Source organism: Ambystoma mexicanum, chromosome 12 (assembly GCF_040938575.1).
Source record: "Ambystoma mexicanum isolate Mex_15411 chromosome 12, UKY_AmexF1_1, whole genome shotgun sequence".
Lineage (NCBI taxonomy): Eukaryota > Metazoa > Chordata > Amphibia > Caudata > Ambystomatidae > Ambystoma > Ambystoma mexicanum.
Genome location: NC_090936.1, coordinates 966902719 through 966920851, shown reverse-complemented (window position 1 = coordinate 966920851; position 18133 = coordinate 966902719). Strand labels below are relative to the sequence as shown.

Here is an 18133-nt window from a genome sequence, read left to right as displayed (position 1 = left end):
CTGACACCAACAATTGATTACATCATATGCGAGTTGCAAGGTGCCCAGTTTTTCTCAAAGCTTGACCGTAGGGCGTACTCCACCCTGAGTCCAGAATCATACCCATGTTTACGACTCACAGAGGGCTGTACCGTTACAAGCGCCTCAGCTTCGGAGTGTGGTCGGCTGCCGAAGTATTTCAGAATAAAATACGTGGAGCCCTGGCTGACCTCTAGGGGGCCCTGAAAATAAGTGATGACATTCTGGTGTTTGCAGGGTCAGAAGTCGAACACATGGCGAGGCTGATAAAGACCCTTGAATGGATCTAGTCACTAATCCTCACTTTGCATAAGGAAAAATTGCAGTTTGTCAAGAACAATATCAAGTTCTTTGGTGTTGTCTTCAAGGAAAGGGGCGTATCTCCTGACCCAGGAAAAGTAAAGGATATCAAGGACACCAGACGCCCGGAGACGGTAACGGAAGTGTGCAGCTTCCTGGGTTTGGTGACATACTGTGGTGGTTTATCCGGAATCTGTCCACACGGTCAAAGCCGTTGAGAAACCTGACAAAAAAAGACACCATCTGGCAGTGGGGCCCACTAGAACAGGGAGCATTCAATGATGTGAAGATGGTCCTTACGGCCAATGACATCATGACATTCTTCGACCCATCACTTTCCTCAGAAATCGCAGCCGCGCCCTCTCAGAACGGAACAGAGACACACAGATTGAGCGGGAGGCATTGGCGGTGCTGTGGGGGTGCAGGCATTTCCTCCTGCATGTGATAGGAAGACCCGCAACCGTGGTGATGGACCATGAGCCTTTCCTGCTGATAATGGCAGGATCATCTTCCAAGCCCCCAGCCAGAATAGAGAGGTGGATGCTAGCCCTCCTAGAATATGGGGTCTGCCTGGTGTATAGACCAGGTGCCAACAATACGGTGGACTACCTGTCGAGGCATCCACAGAGAGACAAGGTGGACAGTGAAAATGCTGCTGAGGAAGTGGAGGAGCATGTACAGGTGATCATTCAGTCAACCACGCCTATCACCATTCCTCTTCAGGAACTACAAAGTCCTCAGATGAAGACAAGTGTTTAGCGTCCTCTGAGGGACGCTGCAGAGGGGTGAATGGAAGGCAATTCTGCAAGGCCTCGACAAAAGAACCCAGGAGGCCGGTGTCACCCTGGAACAATTGTGGAAGGTGAGAGAAGAGCTGGTATTCTCCGACTCGGGCCTTCTGCTGAGAGGGGTCCAAAATGGTGGTCCCGGCAAGCAAAATACAGCAAGTTATATCGCTGGTTCACCAGGGACATCAGGGTAAGGCCAAAACTAAGGCACGCCTGAGGTTGGAGGTGCGGTTTCCAGATCTGTAGAGGAGGGTTGATGAGTTTGTAGCAAGCTGCGTATGGTGTCAGATGGCTGCCCTAGCCCAACGAGAGCCAGCTATTGATTCCATGCCCCAGAGTGTACAACCATAAGAAGCTGTACATGTGGATTTTGGCTCGGCGGGGAGAGACACACATTTTCTGGTGGTTGTGGACCAATGGACAAGGTATCCTGAAGTGGAGTTCCTGGAATCAGTGCATTTGACAACGTGGTGGTAGCAAAGGAAAAAGTATTTGCCACTCATGGACTGCCGCGAGTGGTGTGTTTGGACAACGGGCTGCCATTTCACAGAGAGAGTTTTGGCCAGTTCATGAGAGAGAATGGAATTCACCACCAAAAGGTAACCATAATATGCCCCAGGGCAAACAGCGAGGCGGAACGTTTCATGAGTACCCTTAACAAGGTATTCCACATCTCCCATAGCCAAGGACAGTGTCTTGAGGGCACTCCATCAGTTCCTGAGGGAGTATCGGGAAGCTCCCCACTGCTCAGCGGGAGTCGCACCGGTGGAAGCCTTGCTCAAAAGATGCCCCACAGAGCTATTGTCAGACCCCGGAGAACGAGAGCCTGCAGAAATTGATGATGACAAGGTGGCAGAAATGAGAGTGAGAGCATTCGAAGAGGACTCCATCCGCATCAGCTGTCGCCAGGAGATGAAGTGCTGGTGAAGAACAGACACCCGCAAGGGAAGTTGTCACTCCCGTATGAACCCAACCCTATGGACGTAGTGCAAGTGAAAGGCTTGATGGTGACAGCGTTAGATGGAAATGCCACTGTCACAAGGAACGCCAGTTTCTTCAAGAGGTTCGGAGAGAATGGTCAGCCCAGCATTTCACCTGGAAGAGGGTGTGCAGAAGAGCCTGATGAAGGGGGGAGGGAGTGACCACCCCGCATTTCTCCTCGGACCAAGGAGAAGCGGGTGAGGAAAGGCTGAGCTGGGGAGGGATCCGGCGATACCCGCAATGTGCTGTTCGGTGGAGACCTGCTCACCTGAATGACTATGTGCTGGACAAATGAAGAAAAGGGACAGCACATTGCCCTGCGTTAAAGTACAAGTGTCATTGTTACATATGTTATGCTGTTAGAAAGTTTTCCACTGTTGTCTTTATGAAAAAAGGAGGAGTGTGGTGTGTTGCTTTAAGAACACGGACGTAGTTCCTCTACACTGTTGCATGCAGTAAAGGGGGCGTTCCCACAACGTGCTTCAGTGCACGAGCAGAGCCCAGACAGTGAATGTGTCCTGTGTCGTTTGTGGGGCCCGGGGCCTTACTGTGCACAAGGCCCACTGGGGTCCATGTGTAAACGGGGCTTCGGGGGTCATTCCACATGTTGTGTCTGTTTTTTTTGCCACCTGTAGAATATCGGGTAACCCCTTCTCTCACCACGCGCCCACTCAAAAATAAAAACATACTTGAAATGGTGCCAGTGTCAAAAAAGCAGACTCAGACCAGACTCGTTCCCTTGATAAAAGCGCTTTCGAAAATGGGAACAATAAACTGATTTGGGGCAACTCGGGATGTCTGGACTTTTCAAGCATTCGCGAGAGTTGGAGATACGCAGCCGCCTGTTAAAATTACAATCAGTGGATGGAGAGGTGGAAGGCATTGCAAAAAAAACTACAGCCTCCAATGGTGGAAAATGAAAGGGGTATCCCACAAGGGCCAGGGTGGGGGCGGAGTTTGGAGGGGGGGCGGAGTTCCAATCCAGTGTCACATCTCATTGCGCGATCTCACAGGTGCTGGATTGGCTTTGTTTATTTCAATAGACCTTTGAAACTTTTCACTCTCCTCCCACCTAGGTGCCTATAAATCCAAAATGCAAAGAACAGCAGCAAACGCCAAAACTATTGACTTTGCCGATGCTTGTTTAAGCCTGCTGACAGCAGCAACCTCCTGTCTCTCTGAAAGCTGCCAAAGACTGAAAACATACTCCAATCAGGTGTGCCCCTTTCAGCGAAGTAGTTGAACTTTGGACATCACTTTTAACAGGTTTGTACAAAGTTCGACCTGGTGGAACAACCTGAAAAGCTGGTAATTCGTGGTTCTAGTGGAAAGCTCTTCCAGGTCCACACAATATCTACCTAATAATGTAAGTAACTGGGTTTTTAGTGGCAGTAGCTGGCATACAGAATATTTATTACCTGTCATATGGTGTAAATACCAGATAAATTGATGGCACTGAGCAAATGAGGAATGGCGCTATAGGATTTGTTCGTCTCAACATAATAAAAGATGTTATAAAAAGATGCATGATTTTATGCAAATAAAGAAAAAAAATTGAAAATGATATGGAACGTTTTGGTGGTTTTCACTACAAGAAAAAAGATCATGTCATGTACCAGATGTCAGTGTAAAGGTTGGGAAAGATCCTATTCATGGGAACCCCACCTTCAGGGATCAAAGGAAGCGTAAGAGAAAGAACGGGGAAGGTGGTGACCCTGTCTTTTGATACCTCAATCAGGAAAATGTCATTCAAACTCTGGAAATTGCCTATACGATTGATTGATTAATTCAGGGTGAGGACTTAATATGAAATGAACAATTAAATTACTCCAAAATTAACAGTGGACTTGTCCTCATGAAATTCCTATACATTTTATTTGTGCAGTTACAACTCTTAAAAAGAGCAGACGATAAGCAAGAGTTGTCCGGGAAATGCCTAATAGGGTGGTTTCTGCAAGGGTGTACAGTGACCCTAATTGAAAAGAGGTAACAAATGCATTTCCGGCGTTTTCGGTCAATTATGCTTTGATATTTGTGGGGAGCATGTGTGCATTTATTCTGGAACACTTGTGTAACGATGGATTGTTGCATTCCTACAATCGGCAGATGATGAAAATGAAATGAGGACCTAGGTTTATAGGATTTTTTGGACAACATACTTCAAATGGGTTTATCACATTTGTTCTTGCAAGGGAGGGACATCATCACATACCTCCATGGGCAGAGAGCTGAGGGCAGTAAGAGGCCATTTGCCTAGCGACACAGGACATATCTGCACACAGGAGTTGGGTTACAGGGAACAGAAGTGCCCGTGATTATAGGGCACAACTAAACGAAGGAGATTGTACAGGGCATAGGGTAAGTATGAATAAGTGCACAGATATCAGATATAGCCGTTTTAGGAAGCAGTAACCATCTCATCAAGAGATTGGATGAAACAGTACAGAGGGGTGGAATACAGGAGATGATTACAAAGAACCGTAAGTGCCTAGAGGCCATAGTACAGATATGTTGGATTACATGGCAAAGGGAACACTAGAGTAGACTGAGTCACAGGGCAAAGTGGTATGAAATGTTTCGAGGACACGGGACAGAGGAGTGGAATGTTATGAATGGGTTAAGGAGGGGGGCATTGGAGGGCACAGTGCCATGAAATGGTTAGAGGAGGCAGTATAGAGGGGTGGATTAGAGTGCATAGGTGCATAGTGGAGCAAAGAGTAAGAGTGCACCACAATAGCAAAAAGGGGAGGTTACGGCACACTGGCGTGATGGGGGTGGGGGAAACCTGCCCATACACAGGTGACAGGGTTTCCAGGACACTGACACTGAGGCTATAAAACATAGCTATACAGTGATGGGCGGGTTGATTAGTGTTTGCTGGTGTGAGATATTTAAAGGACACAGCTATCCTGGAACATAGTTAATCCTATAAGAAGATGACTGCATGACAAGGTTCAACCAGAAAGGAAGGGGTTTAAGAGGCAATATTGAAAACAAGAAGGTTTATACATAAAAAGATTATGGCTAGTTTGGCATCGTTGGTCGGACACTGTGCTATTGGGGATATTTAATGGAACATGTGCAAGGGCACATCTAACTCTGAATTGGGCTAATAGCATGGCTCTGCATCAGGGATTGGTTGACATCTCTTCACATGCACTGTCACCTGCCCAATCTGCACATCGACAAAAGCTCCCTGAGCGATAGTGGAGCGTGTTTCCCCATTTCCATAAAAGCGTGTAAGGGTGGCAGTAAATGGAATGTCCGCTGTCATCTCGCTCCCCTCCATGACCACCTCGCACATGTGGTTCGGCTGGACATCCATCTCCAAGGAGTGGATGTGCATTACGGATTCTGTGCGGGTTGTGCCTTCTCGCCAATCAAAGGACATCTCTGCTGAAATGGTCAACGAGGTCTCCACAATCTTGGGGATCCCAGCAGTGATTGTAGAGTTGACTCCAAACTTTGTTGAACGTCCTATGTCCCAGCGCTGCTCCACGGTGGTCCTTCTGCTTAATGTGGCAGTCTTCTTCACTGTCTTGCAGTCATTGTTGATAACTTTGGATGATGCTAAGAGGTGAGGAGGCTGCTGGTAAAATTTCACCTCATCCTTTAAGTACTGTACCTCTGAAATTTTCTGTACCTTGTAGTCAGCGAAGATGCTTAACACCTCGTAGCTCTTGTACCAATACTCCTTGCCTTCGTAGGGCAGAAAGAATGCCTCGTGATGTGTGTCCACTTTACCTAGACCATATTTGTTTTTCCCTACATAAATGTTCACCCTGGAGCAGCTCCCAACTGAGCTTTCAGGAACGGAGCCATAGGATCCTGACTTCCACTCAAGAGACTCAAAGTTATGTAGATTGACCAACACTCTGAAGGTGGAGGTACGATATTCCCGGTCCCCATATGGATAATAGCAGTATGGACCGGTAGCTTCGCTGTAGAAACCGATTGCACACCCTGGCTCAGCACAAACAAAGTCAGTCCGTGAAGTATACCCATTCCAGATAGACATAGCTCCCTCGGGGAGGGATCCAGTCCACTCTTCCCAGCGCAAGTTGATGTTGTCAGGGAAATGGATCTGACGGACGGCCCCCTGAACTTCATCCCTCTCGACCAACTCTGCCTCATCAGTATTTTCTGAAGGATTGTCCAAAGGAGGGATGACATCCTGGAGAATAGGGCTGGGGTATCCTTCTTCTGATCGATAGTGATTCTCCTGGAGGGACGCTGCATGGAGGAAATAACAGAGGAAACAGAATATGAGATAACTTGCATATTTAAGCATAGAAAAACTAGTGAACAACCCCCAGCCTGCACCAACCAAATATAACAACTTAACCGTTCTTGAAAAAAAGGGGGAAATTATGTTTTTGGGCATAGCATCTAGTTTTCATTTTAGAAATTCTCAACATTCTTCTCTTCTGGAAGAATCATGGACTTGGCAGATTATAAATCTGTCTATCAACATAAATCAATCTAAATATTGGCATCTGGCCTAGTCCTATGAAATTGGCTATTTCGTTTAATTTGATCTCAATTTATTAAAAAGAACACTCATTGTCTTTTCTATGTTCTGCTTAGAAATTGCAAATTAGTTGCACTTTTAACAAAAAGTACTTTATAGTGTGGTATACACATCTATCTATATAAAACGCTTAGGTATGTTTCTGTACTCAGCTGATGGAATTTATCAGTGTTAGGTTGCTCTATGCTGTTCAAATGGCAAACTGCACCTCTGTGTGCTCAAATCATATGTTACTCAACATGTTGTTGAAAACATATGATCTGAGCCTTTAAAAACTGCATCTACCAGCTGTTGAAATTCTGACAGCAGCTCTGGATTTGTAATCATTTGACGTTTTGGAAGAACAAGTCAAAGCAATCGCAAATACAAACAAATTGAACAATAAACAAAAAATTGCATTTGACACTATTATTGAGGCCGTTTACAATAATCCAACCACTAATCAACACTGTTTTCTTCTTGATGGTCCAGCTGGAACTGGAAAGACATTTCTTTACTCAACTCTAGTACACGCGTCATATGAGGCAATGGAGATAGTGTTACTCCTGCTGCGTCTACAGGCATTGCAGCAACTCTTTATCAGGAGGCAGCCTGCTCACTCTATGTTCAAGATACCTTGGCTGCTGAATGCAACTTCAACATGCAATTTAAAGACGAACACAAAGGAAGCTGAAGTACTTATCCAATCAAAACTGATAGTGTGGGACGAAGCACCAATGATGCACGTTCACGCTTTTCAAGCAGTAGACAGATTACTGCGCGATCTGACAGGATTAGACAAGTCTTTTGGAGGTAAAGGTATGCTACTAGGCAGAGACTTCAGGCAAGTCCTACCGGTGACACTACAAGGGTCAATATCTCTAATTGTTGCCAGTTGTATAAAGAAACATAGGCTATGGACCCAATTCCATGTACTGAAATGTACACGTAATATGCAAACAATATCACGTGAGAACCAATTTTCAGACTGGCTATTAGAAGTAGCGGTTGATGGAAGTGGTGCGATTATAAAGTTGCCTCCAGCCTGTTTTTTAAATACACAAGACCCTGTTGAACAACTCTATGGTGACACATTAACTTCAACACTGTTACAGTTCAGCAACTCAAAGGCAGAGCAATACTGTTACAAATGAGCATTCGTTGGAACTGAACAACAACGTGTTAAACAGTATTCCAGGAGAAGAGGTTGTTCCCAAAAGTGTAGACCCAAGCGATGACCCAAGTGATCATATAGCATACCCCGAAGAGTTCCTCACAAGCTTAACACCAACAGGAATGTCTCCTCACGAGCTAAAACTGAAAGTAGGCGCTGTAATTATGCTACTGCACAATCTTATGCCATCACAGGAACAAGGTTGACAATTACGCGTCTACAAAGACACATCATAGATGCCCGTGTAATCAATGGATTGAACTAAAATACTGTTCTTACGCCGCGCATATCTCTCATTCCAACTGATACAAATATGCCTTTCAAATTCAAAAGAAGACTGTTTCCTATACGTTTAGCCTTTTCAATGACCATTAATATGTCACAGGGACAGACTTTTGAGAGAATCTGCCTATACCTTCCAAAACCTGTATTCAGTCATGGGCAACTATATGTTACTCTTTCAAGAGTTCGATCATTCGTCTCATTAAGTGTTGTATCTGATAAAGTTATTAACACATATATATAATATAGGTACATATGTTCCCTTAACCAATTCCTACCTTCAATAGGTTTTACAGTTTGCCACGTAGGACGATGTCATAAATGATGCATATCGAGGTATAAAACCTTTCTATAAACACAATTAGGTGCTAGTGTGTGAATTACTGCCTGTCAATTGCTCTACTTTATTTTTATGCTGATAATAAAGTAGTATTTTCCCATATTCTTTGAGCCTTTCCAGTTATTTGGGTCTTAGATCATTATTGGTAATTCCATCTAGCACATGAGACACTTCAAGGTGCTAGAGCACATTTTGGTAGCAGAGGATTGTTCTGTTCTAAGCGACCTAGAACCAGATCTAGACTCTTACACTCTTGATTGATTCCGCCACTAGCCAGAAGACCATGGAGCTTCCTGTGGAGATCGATGCACAAATACACACGTGTGGGAAGAATCGGTCGACAGGTGCCCCTTTGACAAAATTCTTGTCTCGTCCCCGCATGTGCCCCACCGACTGAAGGCAAACTGTTGACAACACGGATGTAAGTAGAACATCGAAGGTGGCAAAACTAGGTGGAGGGACTGTATTGTAAATGTCAGTAAAACTGAGATTCTCCTCATCGGCACACCCGCTCTCTCCTTTCCTGTCACTCTTTGTCCGGCCTCTCTTGGCCCTCTTCCTGCTCCCACCTGCGAGGCTAAAAACCTCAGGATCATCTTCAACTCCACACTCTCCTTCTCTCCTCACATCTCTGACGTCTCTAAGAAGTCACACTACCAGCTGCACCTCCTCAGAGGTATTTTTCCTTTCCTCTCCTTCCCACAGAAGCTCACTGACTCCAGAGCTCTGGTTCTCTCTAGGATGGACTATTGCAACAGCCTCTTTCAAAATCTGCCTGCCTCTACACTCCGCCCTCTGCAACTCATCCAGAACAGGACTGCGAGACTTGTCCTTGCAAGGATTAATTTCAAAACCCTCTGTATTGTCCACAAGGCCTTCTGGGATCTGGGGCCTCAATACCTTCAACTCTCTCTTCCTAAATATCTTCCTTCTCAAGCTCTTCGCTCATCCGCCTCCAACTCCCTCAGGGTCAGTCGCTTCTCCAAGCAACGAGTTGATGGTAGATCTCTTTCTTCAGCTGGGGCCTCTCTATGGAACATCCTCCCTGCCTCCGTGAAACTTGAGAAGAACCATATCCGGTTCCGGAAGCACCTCAAAATCTTTTTCTTTGCTTCTGATTTTTCTCCTCCTCTCCCCTGCTGACCTCCTGACTGAAACTGCACTGGTTACCTGGCCACCCTCTGATCACGGGCCCTCGTGGCCCTTCCCGCCAGTCACACACTCCTGCACTGCCAGCCTGGCAACCCTCGCACTTGGGAACGGTTTCTGTATCCCTAAAATCCCACTACCAGCACTTGACACCTGATGTCTGCACTTACCTTTGCACTTGTCACCTGCTGGCCGTTACCTTTACTTATTGTTATTATTCTATTCCCATGTACTGCACTGTCCCCTGCCCCCAGCACTTTCCCTCTTCCCCCATCCCAGGCACTTGCGCGATCTGAATGACACCTGGCCTAGTAGGATCGTTGTCTGTCCTCCCTTTGTTTCCCCTCCCTTGCCTCGGACCTTGAAACACTTGTGTACAGGTGCGTTATAAATGCCATATCATATCATATATGTATAGAAGTAACAGGATTTTTGGGGGTAAGAAAAGAAATAGATACCTCAATTCCTGGTTCAAAGAGGGGAAGAAGGGTATGCACTAAAACGCCAAATAGGGATATTATTTAAGGATTCCTGAGGCAAGGCCAAAAAGAAGAGTGTGTATCAAACTCCAAAATGGAGTAAAAAGTGAGATGAGATACATTTACTTAAGAAAGTAAAGGAAGGCATAGGCAGAAAATGTAAAGGTGCTCATGTTTATGGAGTTATAAATATATCAGTATAAAACTTTCACTGTGTCTAGATTATGAGATATAAAATGATAGTAAAAAAAATAAGGTGATCATCAGATTTTGAAATCAAGAGATTGACGTCAATCAGTAGGGTAAAAATTAAATGAGATTGATAGAAAGTGTAAATGAAGGAACAAAAAGAACATCATTGCATAGATTTTTAAAGTGGTTAAAAAAATGGGGGTAAAAAAGCAGCGATTGATGGTGCCTCCTCAAATTAATCCGTGTGTTATACTTGATAAAATAAATAAAAGAATAAAAGATTTGCTAAGTATTGACAGTCAAGATCGACTTGTCATCATGGGGGACACTCCTCTTCTACACCTATACAGGATACTGCGGAAATACACACCCAAGACAAGACAGTATCATGTGGAGTGGGTCAGAGGCATGACTAATAAAACACGCATGCTGTGGCCACAAGAGTGTTCCTTGTCGAAAATAGTATTGTGACATATGACAACATATTTGCACGCTGCATACAAGGGGAAGAAGTCACAGAAAAGATGGGTTGTTTACGAGTTGCGCAAAATGTATCAGAGCGAGAAAGAAGGAGTGGATGCTTAATCAGCATAATGAGGAGGATATAACACCTTCGGCTCCTCTTTGGACTCCTGAAAAAACTCCTCTTTCCCCTTCTGAAAACAAGAGCACAGATACTGAGGGGCAAGGATTTATCCTTTAAAGGAATGAGAATGCAGCGGTGGGGTATGTTAATCCGACATAAGAGCCCCTGCTTATAACAGTGAGGATAACATAGAAGAGAGCAAAAGTAGAGAATACAAAAATTTGCCAACATGCAATGAAAGTAAACAGCATGATGAGAGAAAGGACAGACAGATGTAGATGGAGGAAGAAGCGAGGAGACAAAGGGAAGTGACATACAAGGCTAAGGGAGTAACGATAGTACAGAATTAATGGATGGGAGGAAAGATATTACTTAAAATAGATTATAAGGGCATTGATGGGGTTTGAAAAAGGGAAGAAAGAGAAGAGCAAGAAAAGAAAGAAAGAACACAAGCATACAAAGAAGAGAAGGAAAAAGAGAGGAAGTGAAAGGAAGAACAGAGAAGGTGCGAGGCAAGGAAAGAGAGACTAGAAGAGAAGAAGCAAGATGAGATAGAAATACAGAGAATGCAAGTACGCAGGTTAAAAAAAGGCAAAAGGAAGAAGAGAAAAGAGAGATGAGAAGAAGGGAAGATGAGATTAATTGAAGTAGGGCACTAAAGGATGACAAGATAGATTATCTATTTCATAGAAGCATAGTGTCGATCGAAGCATGAGAAGGATTTGAGGATGAGAGAGGGTCACTACAGCCTTGCAGGGAGCTGCAAGGGATACCGAGAATACAGACATGGGCTGACGAGCATGAAGCAAAAAACATAGGGAAGAGGATTGGGGATTTATATATGCAAATGTGAGATAAAGATGGGAATAAAACCCAAGAGGATGTTGAAGGATCTTTATTGAGGGAGACAGGAGGAGGGTCAAGTGATGCATTAACAGATGAGCATAGAGCGCTGTCTTTGAGTAGACTAGATGATGTGGAAAGGGATGAAAACCATACAACCTGGGGCATAATAATGTCAGATGAAGAAAGGGAACAAAATTAGAGCGTGAAGAGAGAGCACAGGTGGTTTTTCGATTGATTTCAGTGTAGAGAAAACCAAAATGATCAGACTTATGGAACCCTAAAGAAAAAACAGCAGAACTGACACCCTACAACTGAGCGACCACAAGCCCAGTCCCACAGTGGAGGGGATGCATCCCAGCCTTATGTAAATAGATTAAGGTCACTACCAGGACAGAGACAAACGGGCGAGAACAGCCCCACCTGGAAGACACAAAGCATAGGCATGTATGATTATAGATTAGGGTTTTCACAATTTCCATTATTGGAGAAAGGGGAGGACGACCACAATATATTCTGTGGCCACAAATGGACAAGGATAATTTAAAGTGTAAATTACCTAGTTTGACTTCAGGTGCGGGAACATGGATTTATGAGTTAGAAAGAATGACATCAGGAATGGAGTTATCCATAGGTGACATAAAAGGCCTGCTAGCAGCCATCCTACGGGAGAGGGCTGACAACATTTGGAAGCAAGTAGGATATGCAGGTGTGACTGCAAAAAACACAACACACGATGGAGCGCCATTTAATAATTGCAGAGCAGATGTATGGCGAGCGCTCAGAGTACAATATCCCGATACATCAGATATGGGTGCAATCATGACTAGGAAGATGGGCAAGGATGAAGATCCTGTTGTCTTTCTTCAAGATTTTCAAGAGAGATGGCGGGAACTGTGGGATAAAACAGTGGCATTATTTTACCACATTTTATGTCAGGGACTGCCTGAGCCAGTGAAACGGCAGATAAAGAAAAAGGTATGGATGGAAATGAAGCCATGGACAGAAATAAAATTGACTATCGTGCATCATTACCGATTGTTACAAGAGAAGAATAGGAAGAAAGCTGAGCAGAAAGCAGGAGGAACTGAAGCTAGTTCAGAAAAAAATTGTCAAAACTAGCCATAGAGGGAGCGGTGTTAACAAGCAATGAAAGTGTTTGCGACACTAGAGATTCGACCAGTGCAGCAAAGTAATGTAGTATACCCCATGGATCAGAGTGGGTAACATTTTCGGCCAAGAGAAAGAGGGATTGGACCCAGTGGAGGAGGACGAGATGGATTTCAGAACCCTCAGGGAGGAGAAGGATTTAATGGCAGACAGCCGCAACAATGCTAGAATTGAGGGAGGATGGGACACATAGCCAGAACATGTATAAGTAGAGGGGGCATACAGGGGGCATGCAGCAGAATTGCAAGCTCCAAGAGGGGGGATAGGCTATTTTCCACAATATAATACAGAAGAATGGGAGTATTATGACCAAGGTCACACGTAGAATCTGGCACGTGCTCCACAACCACAGCAAACATAGCAAACTCCATTACAAATGCAATCACCACAAGGGCAAACACAGCAAGTGCTTATGGAAGCCCAACAGATACAGACCCAGACACAAGAGGCCATGGTACCACAATGGAACACAAATGTAGGAATACTGCAAACACCCACACCTGAACTAGGGAGTGTGATCATGGTAAGAGGAAATTCTTTCACAGGTACAGGGATGTATTTATATTAAAAATCGGACCGCCCACAGGGTGACTTGATGTGTTCAGTGCTATCAGTGACACTGAACCCCCAAGAGTAACCAAGGGTCAAGGTAAAGATAGGAGGCAAGACAGTTTTGTTCCTTGTAGACACTGGAGCAAGTCCTTCCTGTGTCTGTGAGGGGAAAATACCCAATGTCAGGCATTGTCTTGAATGCGCAGGGAGTTTCTGGTGTGATGAGTTTAGTTCCTTTTACAGACGAAATACCAATCTCTATAGGAGAACATGACATGATGATGCCCTTATTATATTAAAAGCAAGACACCAGTTAACATACTAGGATGTGACTTGATGACAAAACTTAACATGACAATGGGCCTCATTACGGGTTTGGCGGTAGCCGTGCCTGTAACAAAGGCACGGATGCTGCCAAACCCGTGATTTTACCGGCACCCATGAATGGGCAATTACCGGGTCATGCCGAGTTCGGCGGACCCGTAATTGCCCATTCGCTGTTGCGGCAATAAGGGACTCCCCATCCCCATTTGGCCCCAAGTTGTGCTCACGGGTGCCGCACTGCCTGCCAGGTCGGACCTGGGTGGCAGAGTGAGACCCACGAGCACAACTCGTTGTATGGCGGTACAGTAGCAACGGTGCCAGTAGCGATATCTATCAGCGCCATTTTTGCCTTACCGCCATACTTATAATGAGGCCCAATATCTTTTACTGATGAGGGAATAGTGTGGTCCACTCCAGGGATATATTATATGAACGTGAACACATTTATATTAGCCTTTACAGGCCAGAAGCATTACGAGGAGTCCATTTAGATCCAGAAGTATTTTTGTATGGAGTGACTGTTTTATTATCCTGGTTACATAAGCTGGTAGGTGAAATATTGATAATACCTGCAGAGTTTTTGTTTAGACCAAAAATTACCCATGTATGATGAAGATGGGCAGGTTATCCCCTTAGAGCTAGAAGCAGAAGTGGTCAGAGAGGAAAGAATGGTTGTCCATGGAACAGATGAAGAGAGGAGAGAATGGAGAGCAGTGATAGCACTCGGTGAAGGATATAGATTGCAGACTTGACAGATGAAGAGTTTTTTAGGATCATTATTTTTATGATGAATTAATATTTTTCATAAATCTCACTTATTGGATTAAAGCACAAGCGATGTTGAGGCAGTTGTCAGTGGATAAGAAGGGTCTGCAAGCATTGATGAGTTTTGAAGCATACACAGCACGGGATGCAATGGTGTAGATATGGCGCAACATGCTCAGTGTAGAGTCCAGGTGGAAGCCAAGAGTCTTGACAGCCAGAGAGATGTGGATGGTGTGGTTGTTGACGAAAGATTGGTAGGCTGGGTCCAGTTTGGCAAGAGTGCTGGGTTGCCCAGGAGAAGGAGTTCAGTTGTATCATTGTTGAGGTATAGGAGGTGGGTGGCCATCCAGATTTGAATAGTTTAATACATGGAGTTGACTTTCTGTCTGTAGGAGTCCAGGTGGTGGTTTCCAGTCAATGGGATGAGTATCTGAGTGTCAGGAGCATAGTTTGTGTATGTGATGTTGAGTGAGTCGAGGTGTTTCACGATTGGCTTGGTATATACATTGTAGAGGGTGGGTGAAACACAGGAGCCTTGGGGTACCCCGCATGAGGTTGCAGTGGGGGTTGCCGAGTAGTTGTCAGAAAAGACTCTGGAGGTACGGTCAGCAAGGAAGGATGCAATCCATTTGGTAGCAGCGGTTGAGAAGAAGGCAGAAAAAGTGAGGTGTCGACAGAGTGTAGAGTGGCCAATGAGGTTGAATACAGCTGACAAGTCTAGGAGCATGAGGAGGGAGAGGTTGCCAGAGTCTCTTGTAGACATGAAGCTGGTTTCGGATATCGGATTTGCAAGGGCCAAGGATATTGTTTTGTTAGAGGTGTTGCTGGATTTGGATGTAGGCGGCTCGGTCAATAATTTTTAGTAGCAAGGGGACTGTGGTGATCGTCCGGTAATTGGTGGGAACAGCTGGGTCGAGTGAGGGCTTCTTGAGGAGGGGTTAGATCCAGGATTCTTTTAGCCATGTGGGGACTGAGCAGGAGGGCGAAGGAGGCATTGATAATAGCAGTGATTTGCGGAAGTAGGAGATCAGCGCATTCCTTGATAAGTGGTGCAGGGCAGATGTCCCCACTACATCAGGAAGGTTTGAGGCCTTTTAGGATATTGGTGATGTCAGCTTCAGTAGCTGGGTGGAATTCAAAAAGGGATGTGTGCTGAGTGCAGGTGGGTGGAGTAGGAGGAGGGGAAGTAGAGCTGAAGGTGGGAAATTTCTACATAGTAGGACAATTTTGCCCAGAAGTGTGTCCTGAACTTCATCACACCAGGTATCATTCTTGATAACAGTGGACAAAGGAGACAGAAGCGTTTCTAATTCTCACAGAATAGCAGAGAGTTTGTGGGTGTTGAACACAGCAGTCACATTCCTATAGTTGTAAGCAGAAGCTTTGGCAGCTTGGATAGCTCTTTTGTATTCTGCAAAGGAGACTTTGAAATGGGATTTGTTTTTTGGCCAGTGGAGTTTGTGCCAGATTGCTTTGATAGCACGCTTCTTGCAGTGCATGGTTTGTGAAATCGGAGGTGAACCAAGAGATAGTGCACTTGGTGCATATGCATATTCTTTCTTTAAGTGAAGTGGGGCGAGTGTGTTGATGGCAGAGGTGAGGAAGGTGTTGCAGTGGTTGACTAGGAGATCTATGTAGAGATCTTCGTTGGGGCTGTTGGGTGGGAGGAGAGGAGGGTTTGCGAGTAGTGGCTGAGGTAGTCACTGGAGAGGTTGTGGGTGCAGCGTGAGATGATGGGTTAAAGGGTCAGAACTGATTGGAGACAGCTTTGCAATGAGAGGGAATAGTGAATGTAATTATGTGGTGGTCAGACCATGCACAAGGAGTATTAGAGTGGACCTTGGTAGTACAGTTGTACTCAAGTAACCAGTCAAGTGTGCATCCTAGAGAGTGTGTGGGGGCGAGAATCTTTTGGGAGAAGTTTAAGGCAGAGGTGAGCTTATGAGGGCTGCTGCGACTTTGTCAAGTGGGTCAGAGATGCCAAGGTTGCGGTCGCCCAAGGGGATAGATTTTGGAGTTGGGTTTAAGATTAGTGGCAAGAAGTTGAGGTTGTCCTCAAAGGAGGTGATGGGCCCATTTGGGTGGTAAATGATGTAGAGTGTGATGGTGGATGTAGGCACCAATACAAACTTGACTGTGAGTGATTGGCAATTGGGGAGGGGGGTAGGTATGGCACAGATGGATAGTTTGTCTTTGTAGATGATGGAGACTCCACCACCTTTATGTGTGATTCTATCATTTCTGAGGATAGCATAGTTAGGTTGCATGGCAATGTAGAGGGCAGGGCCAGTGGCATCGTGGAGCCAGGTTTCGCTAATGGCTAAGATGTCATGGTTATTTATGGAAATGAGATTGAGGATATCTGGCGCATGAGCAATGATCAAGCGTACATTGATTAAGGCGCATTGGATGCTAGGCAAATGTGTGGAGGATGTAGTAGGATGAGGGTGGTTGGGGTGGCAGTGAATAAAGGAGGTGTGACTGAGGCAGTGATGGGAAGGAGAGGTGTGCTAGGTGCTGTGGTCCAGGAACGTATGTGGTTGCGGAAATATAAGGAGGGTGGGAAGGATAGGGCTGCAAGGCATGGGTGTGACGTACAAGTTGAGAGCTGGATGTGGCAATCGGGTCCGGTGAGATGGCATGTGAGGGTAGTAAAGTGCTTAGTATAGTTGAATGGGGTACTGTTGTGGGTAGTGTCTGTGGTGCAAGGCGGGTAATGGCAGGTGAGGTAGTGATAGGTTGTGTGGAAAGGGCAAGGTGAGGTGGGATATCTGGAATCAGGGCAGTCAGGCCAGGCCGGACCCAAGGGGGTGGAGGTGGGGTGGTTGTGTGTGCCTCATGGGTGTATGCGTTGTAGGGGATGTGGTGAGCACTGGGGCTTAGATGATCTGAAGATAAGCAGGGGGCAGGATGTGTGTAGGGGGAGGGGGTGAAAGGGTGCAGCGGAGGGTGACACGCAAAGTATACTTGGGGGCACACCATCTCGCAAGCGCTTACCTTTTGTCAGTGAGGACAGACTGTGGATCGGGGTCAGATCTAGGCCCTTCTAGGCCTAGACAGGCTAAGACAGGCATAGGCCTTACGTGCAGGCCCTTAGGGAGGGCCGGCTGCACCTCCCGGCTTGCTGCTGGGTTTCTTGCATGTACTGGACATCATCCAATCACGCTCTGCGGTGGGCAGCCAATCGAGCAGGCTGTGTTAGGCGACTAGGAGGGAAATGTGGATGGCGGCGGCCATCTTTACTGCTTCCACGCCATGGCAATGGTCCTTTTGGTGAGGATGCATGCCAAGTCCATGAGCTTTACTGTGTGCTTGATTTTAGCTAATCTGGGATAAGTCCCTAGGAGGCACTCTCCAGGGGTCCACTCATACCCGGTCATGCCAGCTCTCCTACAGGTTCGCTCAACTTCGGCCCAGAGTTGTCGGGCCTTGACGCACTCCCAAAACATGTGCATTAGGTCAGTTTTGTCTCTGTTGCACCATGGACAGTTATGCTGGGGTTGCTCGTAGATCTTTGCTATTCTGTGCGTTGTTAGGTACGAGCGATACAGTACGTTTAGCTGGATCAATCTGAATCTTGAATTCCTAGAAACCTCTTTAGGGAACGCCAGTGCTCTCTCCCATTCTCCATCGGTCATTTCTCGCCTCAGGTCTCCGTCCCATTTGAGTTTTAGTTCAAG

General features: G+C 45.7%; 1 protein-coding gene across 1 annotated transcript in view; it reads right to left on the bottom strand.

The window, feature by feature from the left end:
• Positions 1–3486: 3486 nt before the first annotated feature.
• LOC138514697 (natterin-3-like) overlaps positions 3487–18133 on the bottom strand; it is a 35209-nt gene continuing 20562 nt past the window's right edge. The window contains exon 3 of the mRNA XM_069630109.1: positions 3487–6320. Within this exon, the coding sequence (XP_069486210.1) occupies positions 5197–6320 (1124 nt within the window). The 3' untranslated portion in view covers positions 3487–5196. The remainder of the gene's footprint in view (positions 6321–18133) is intronic.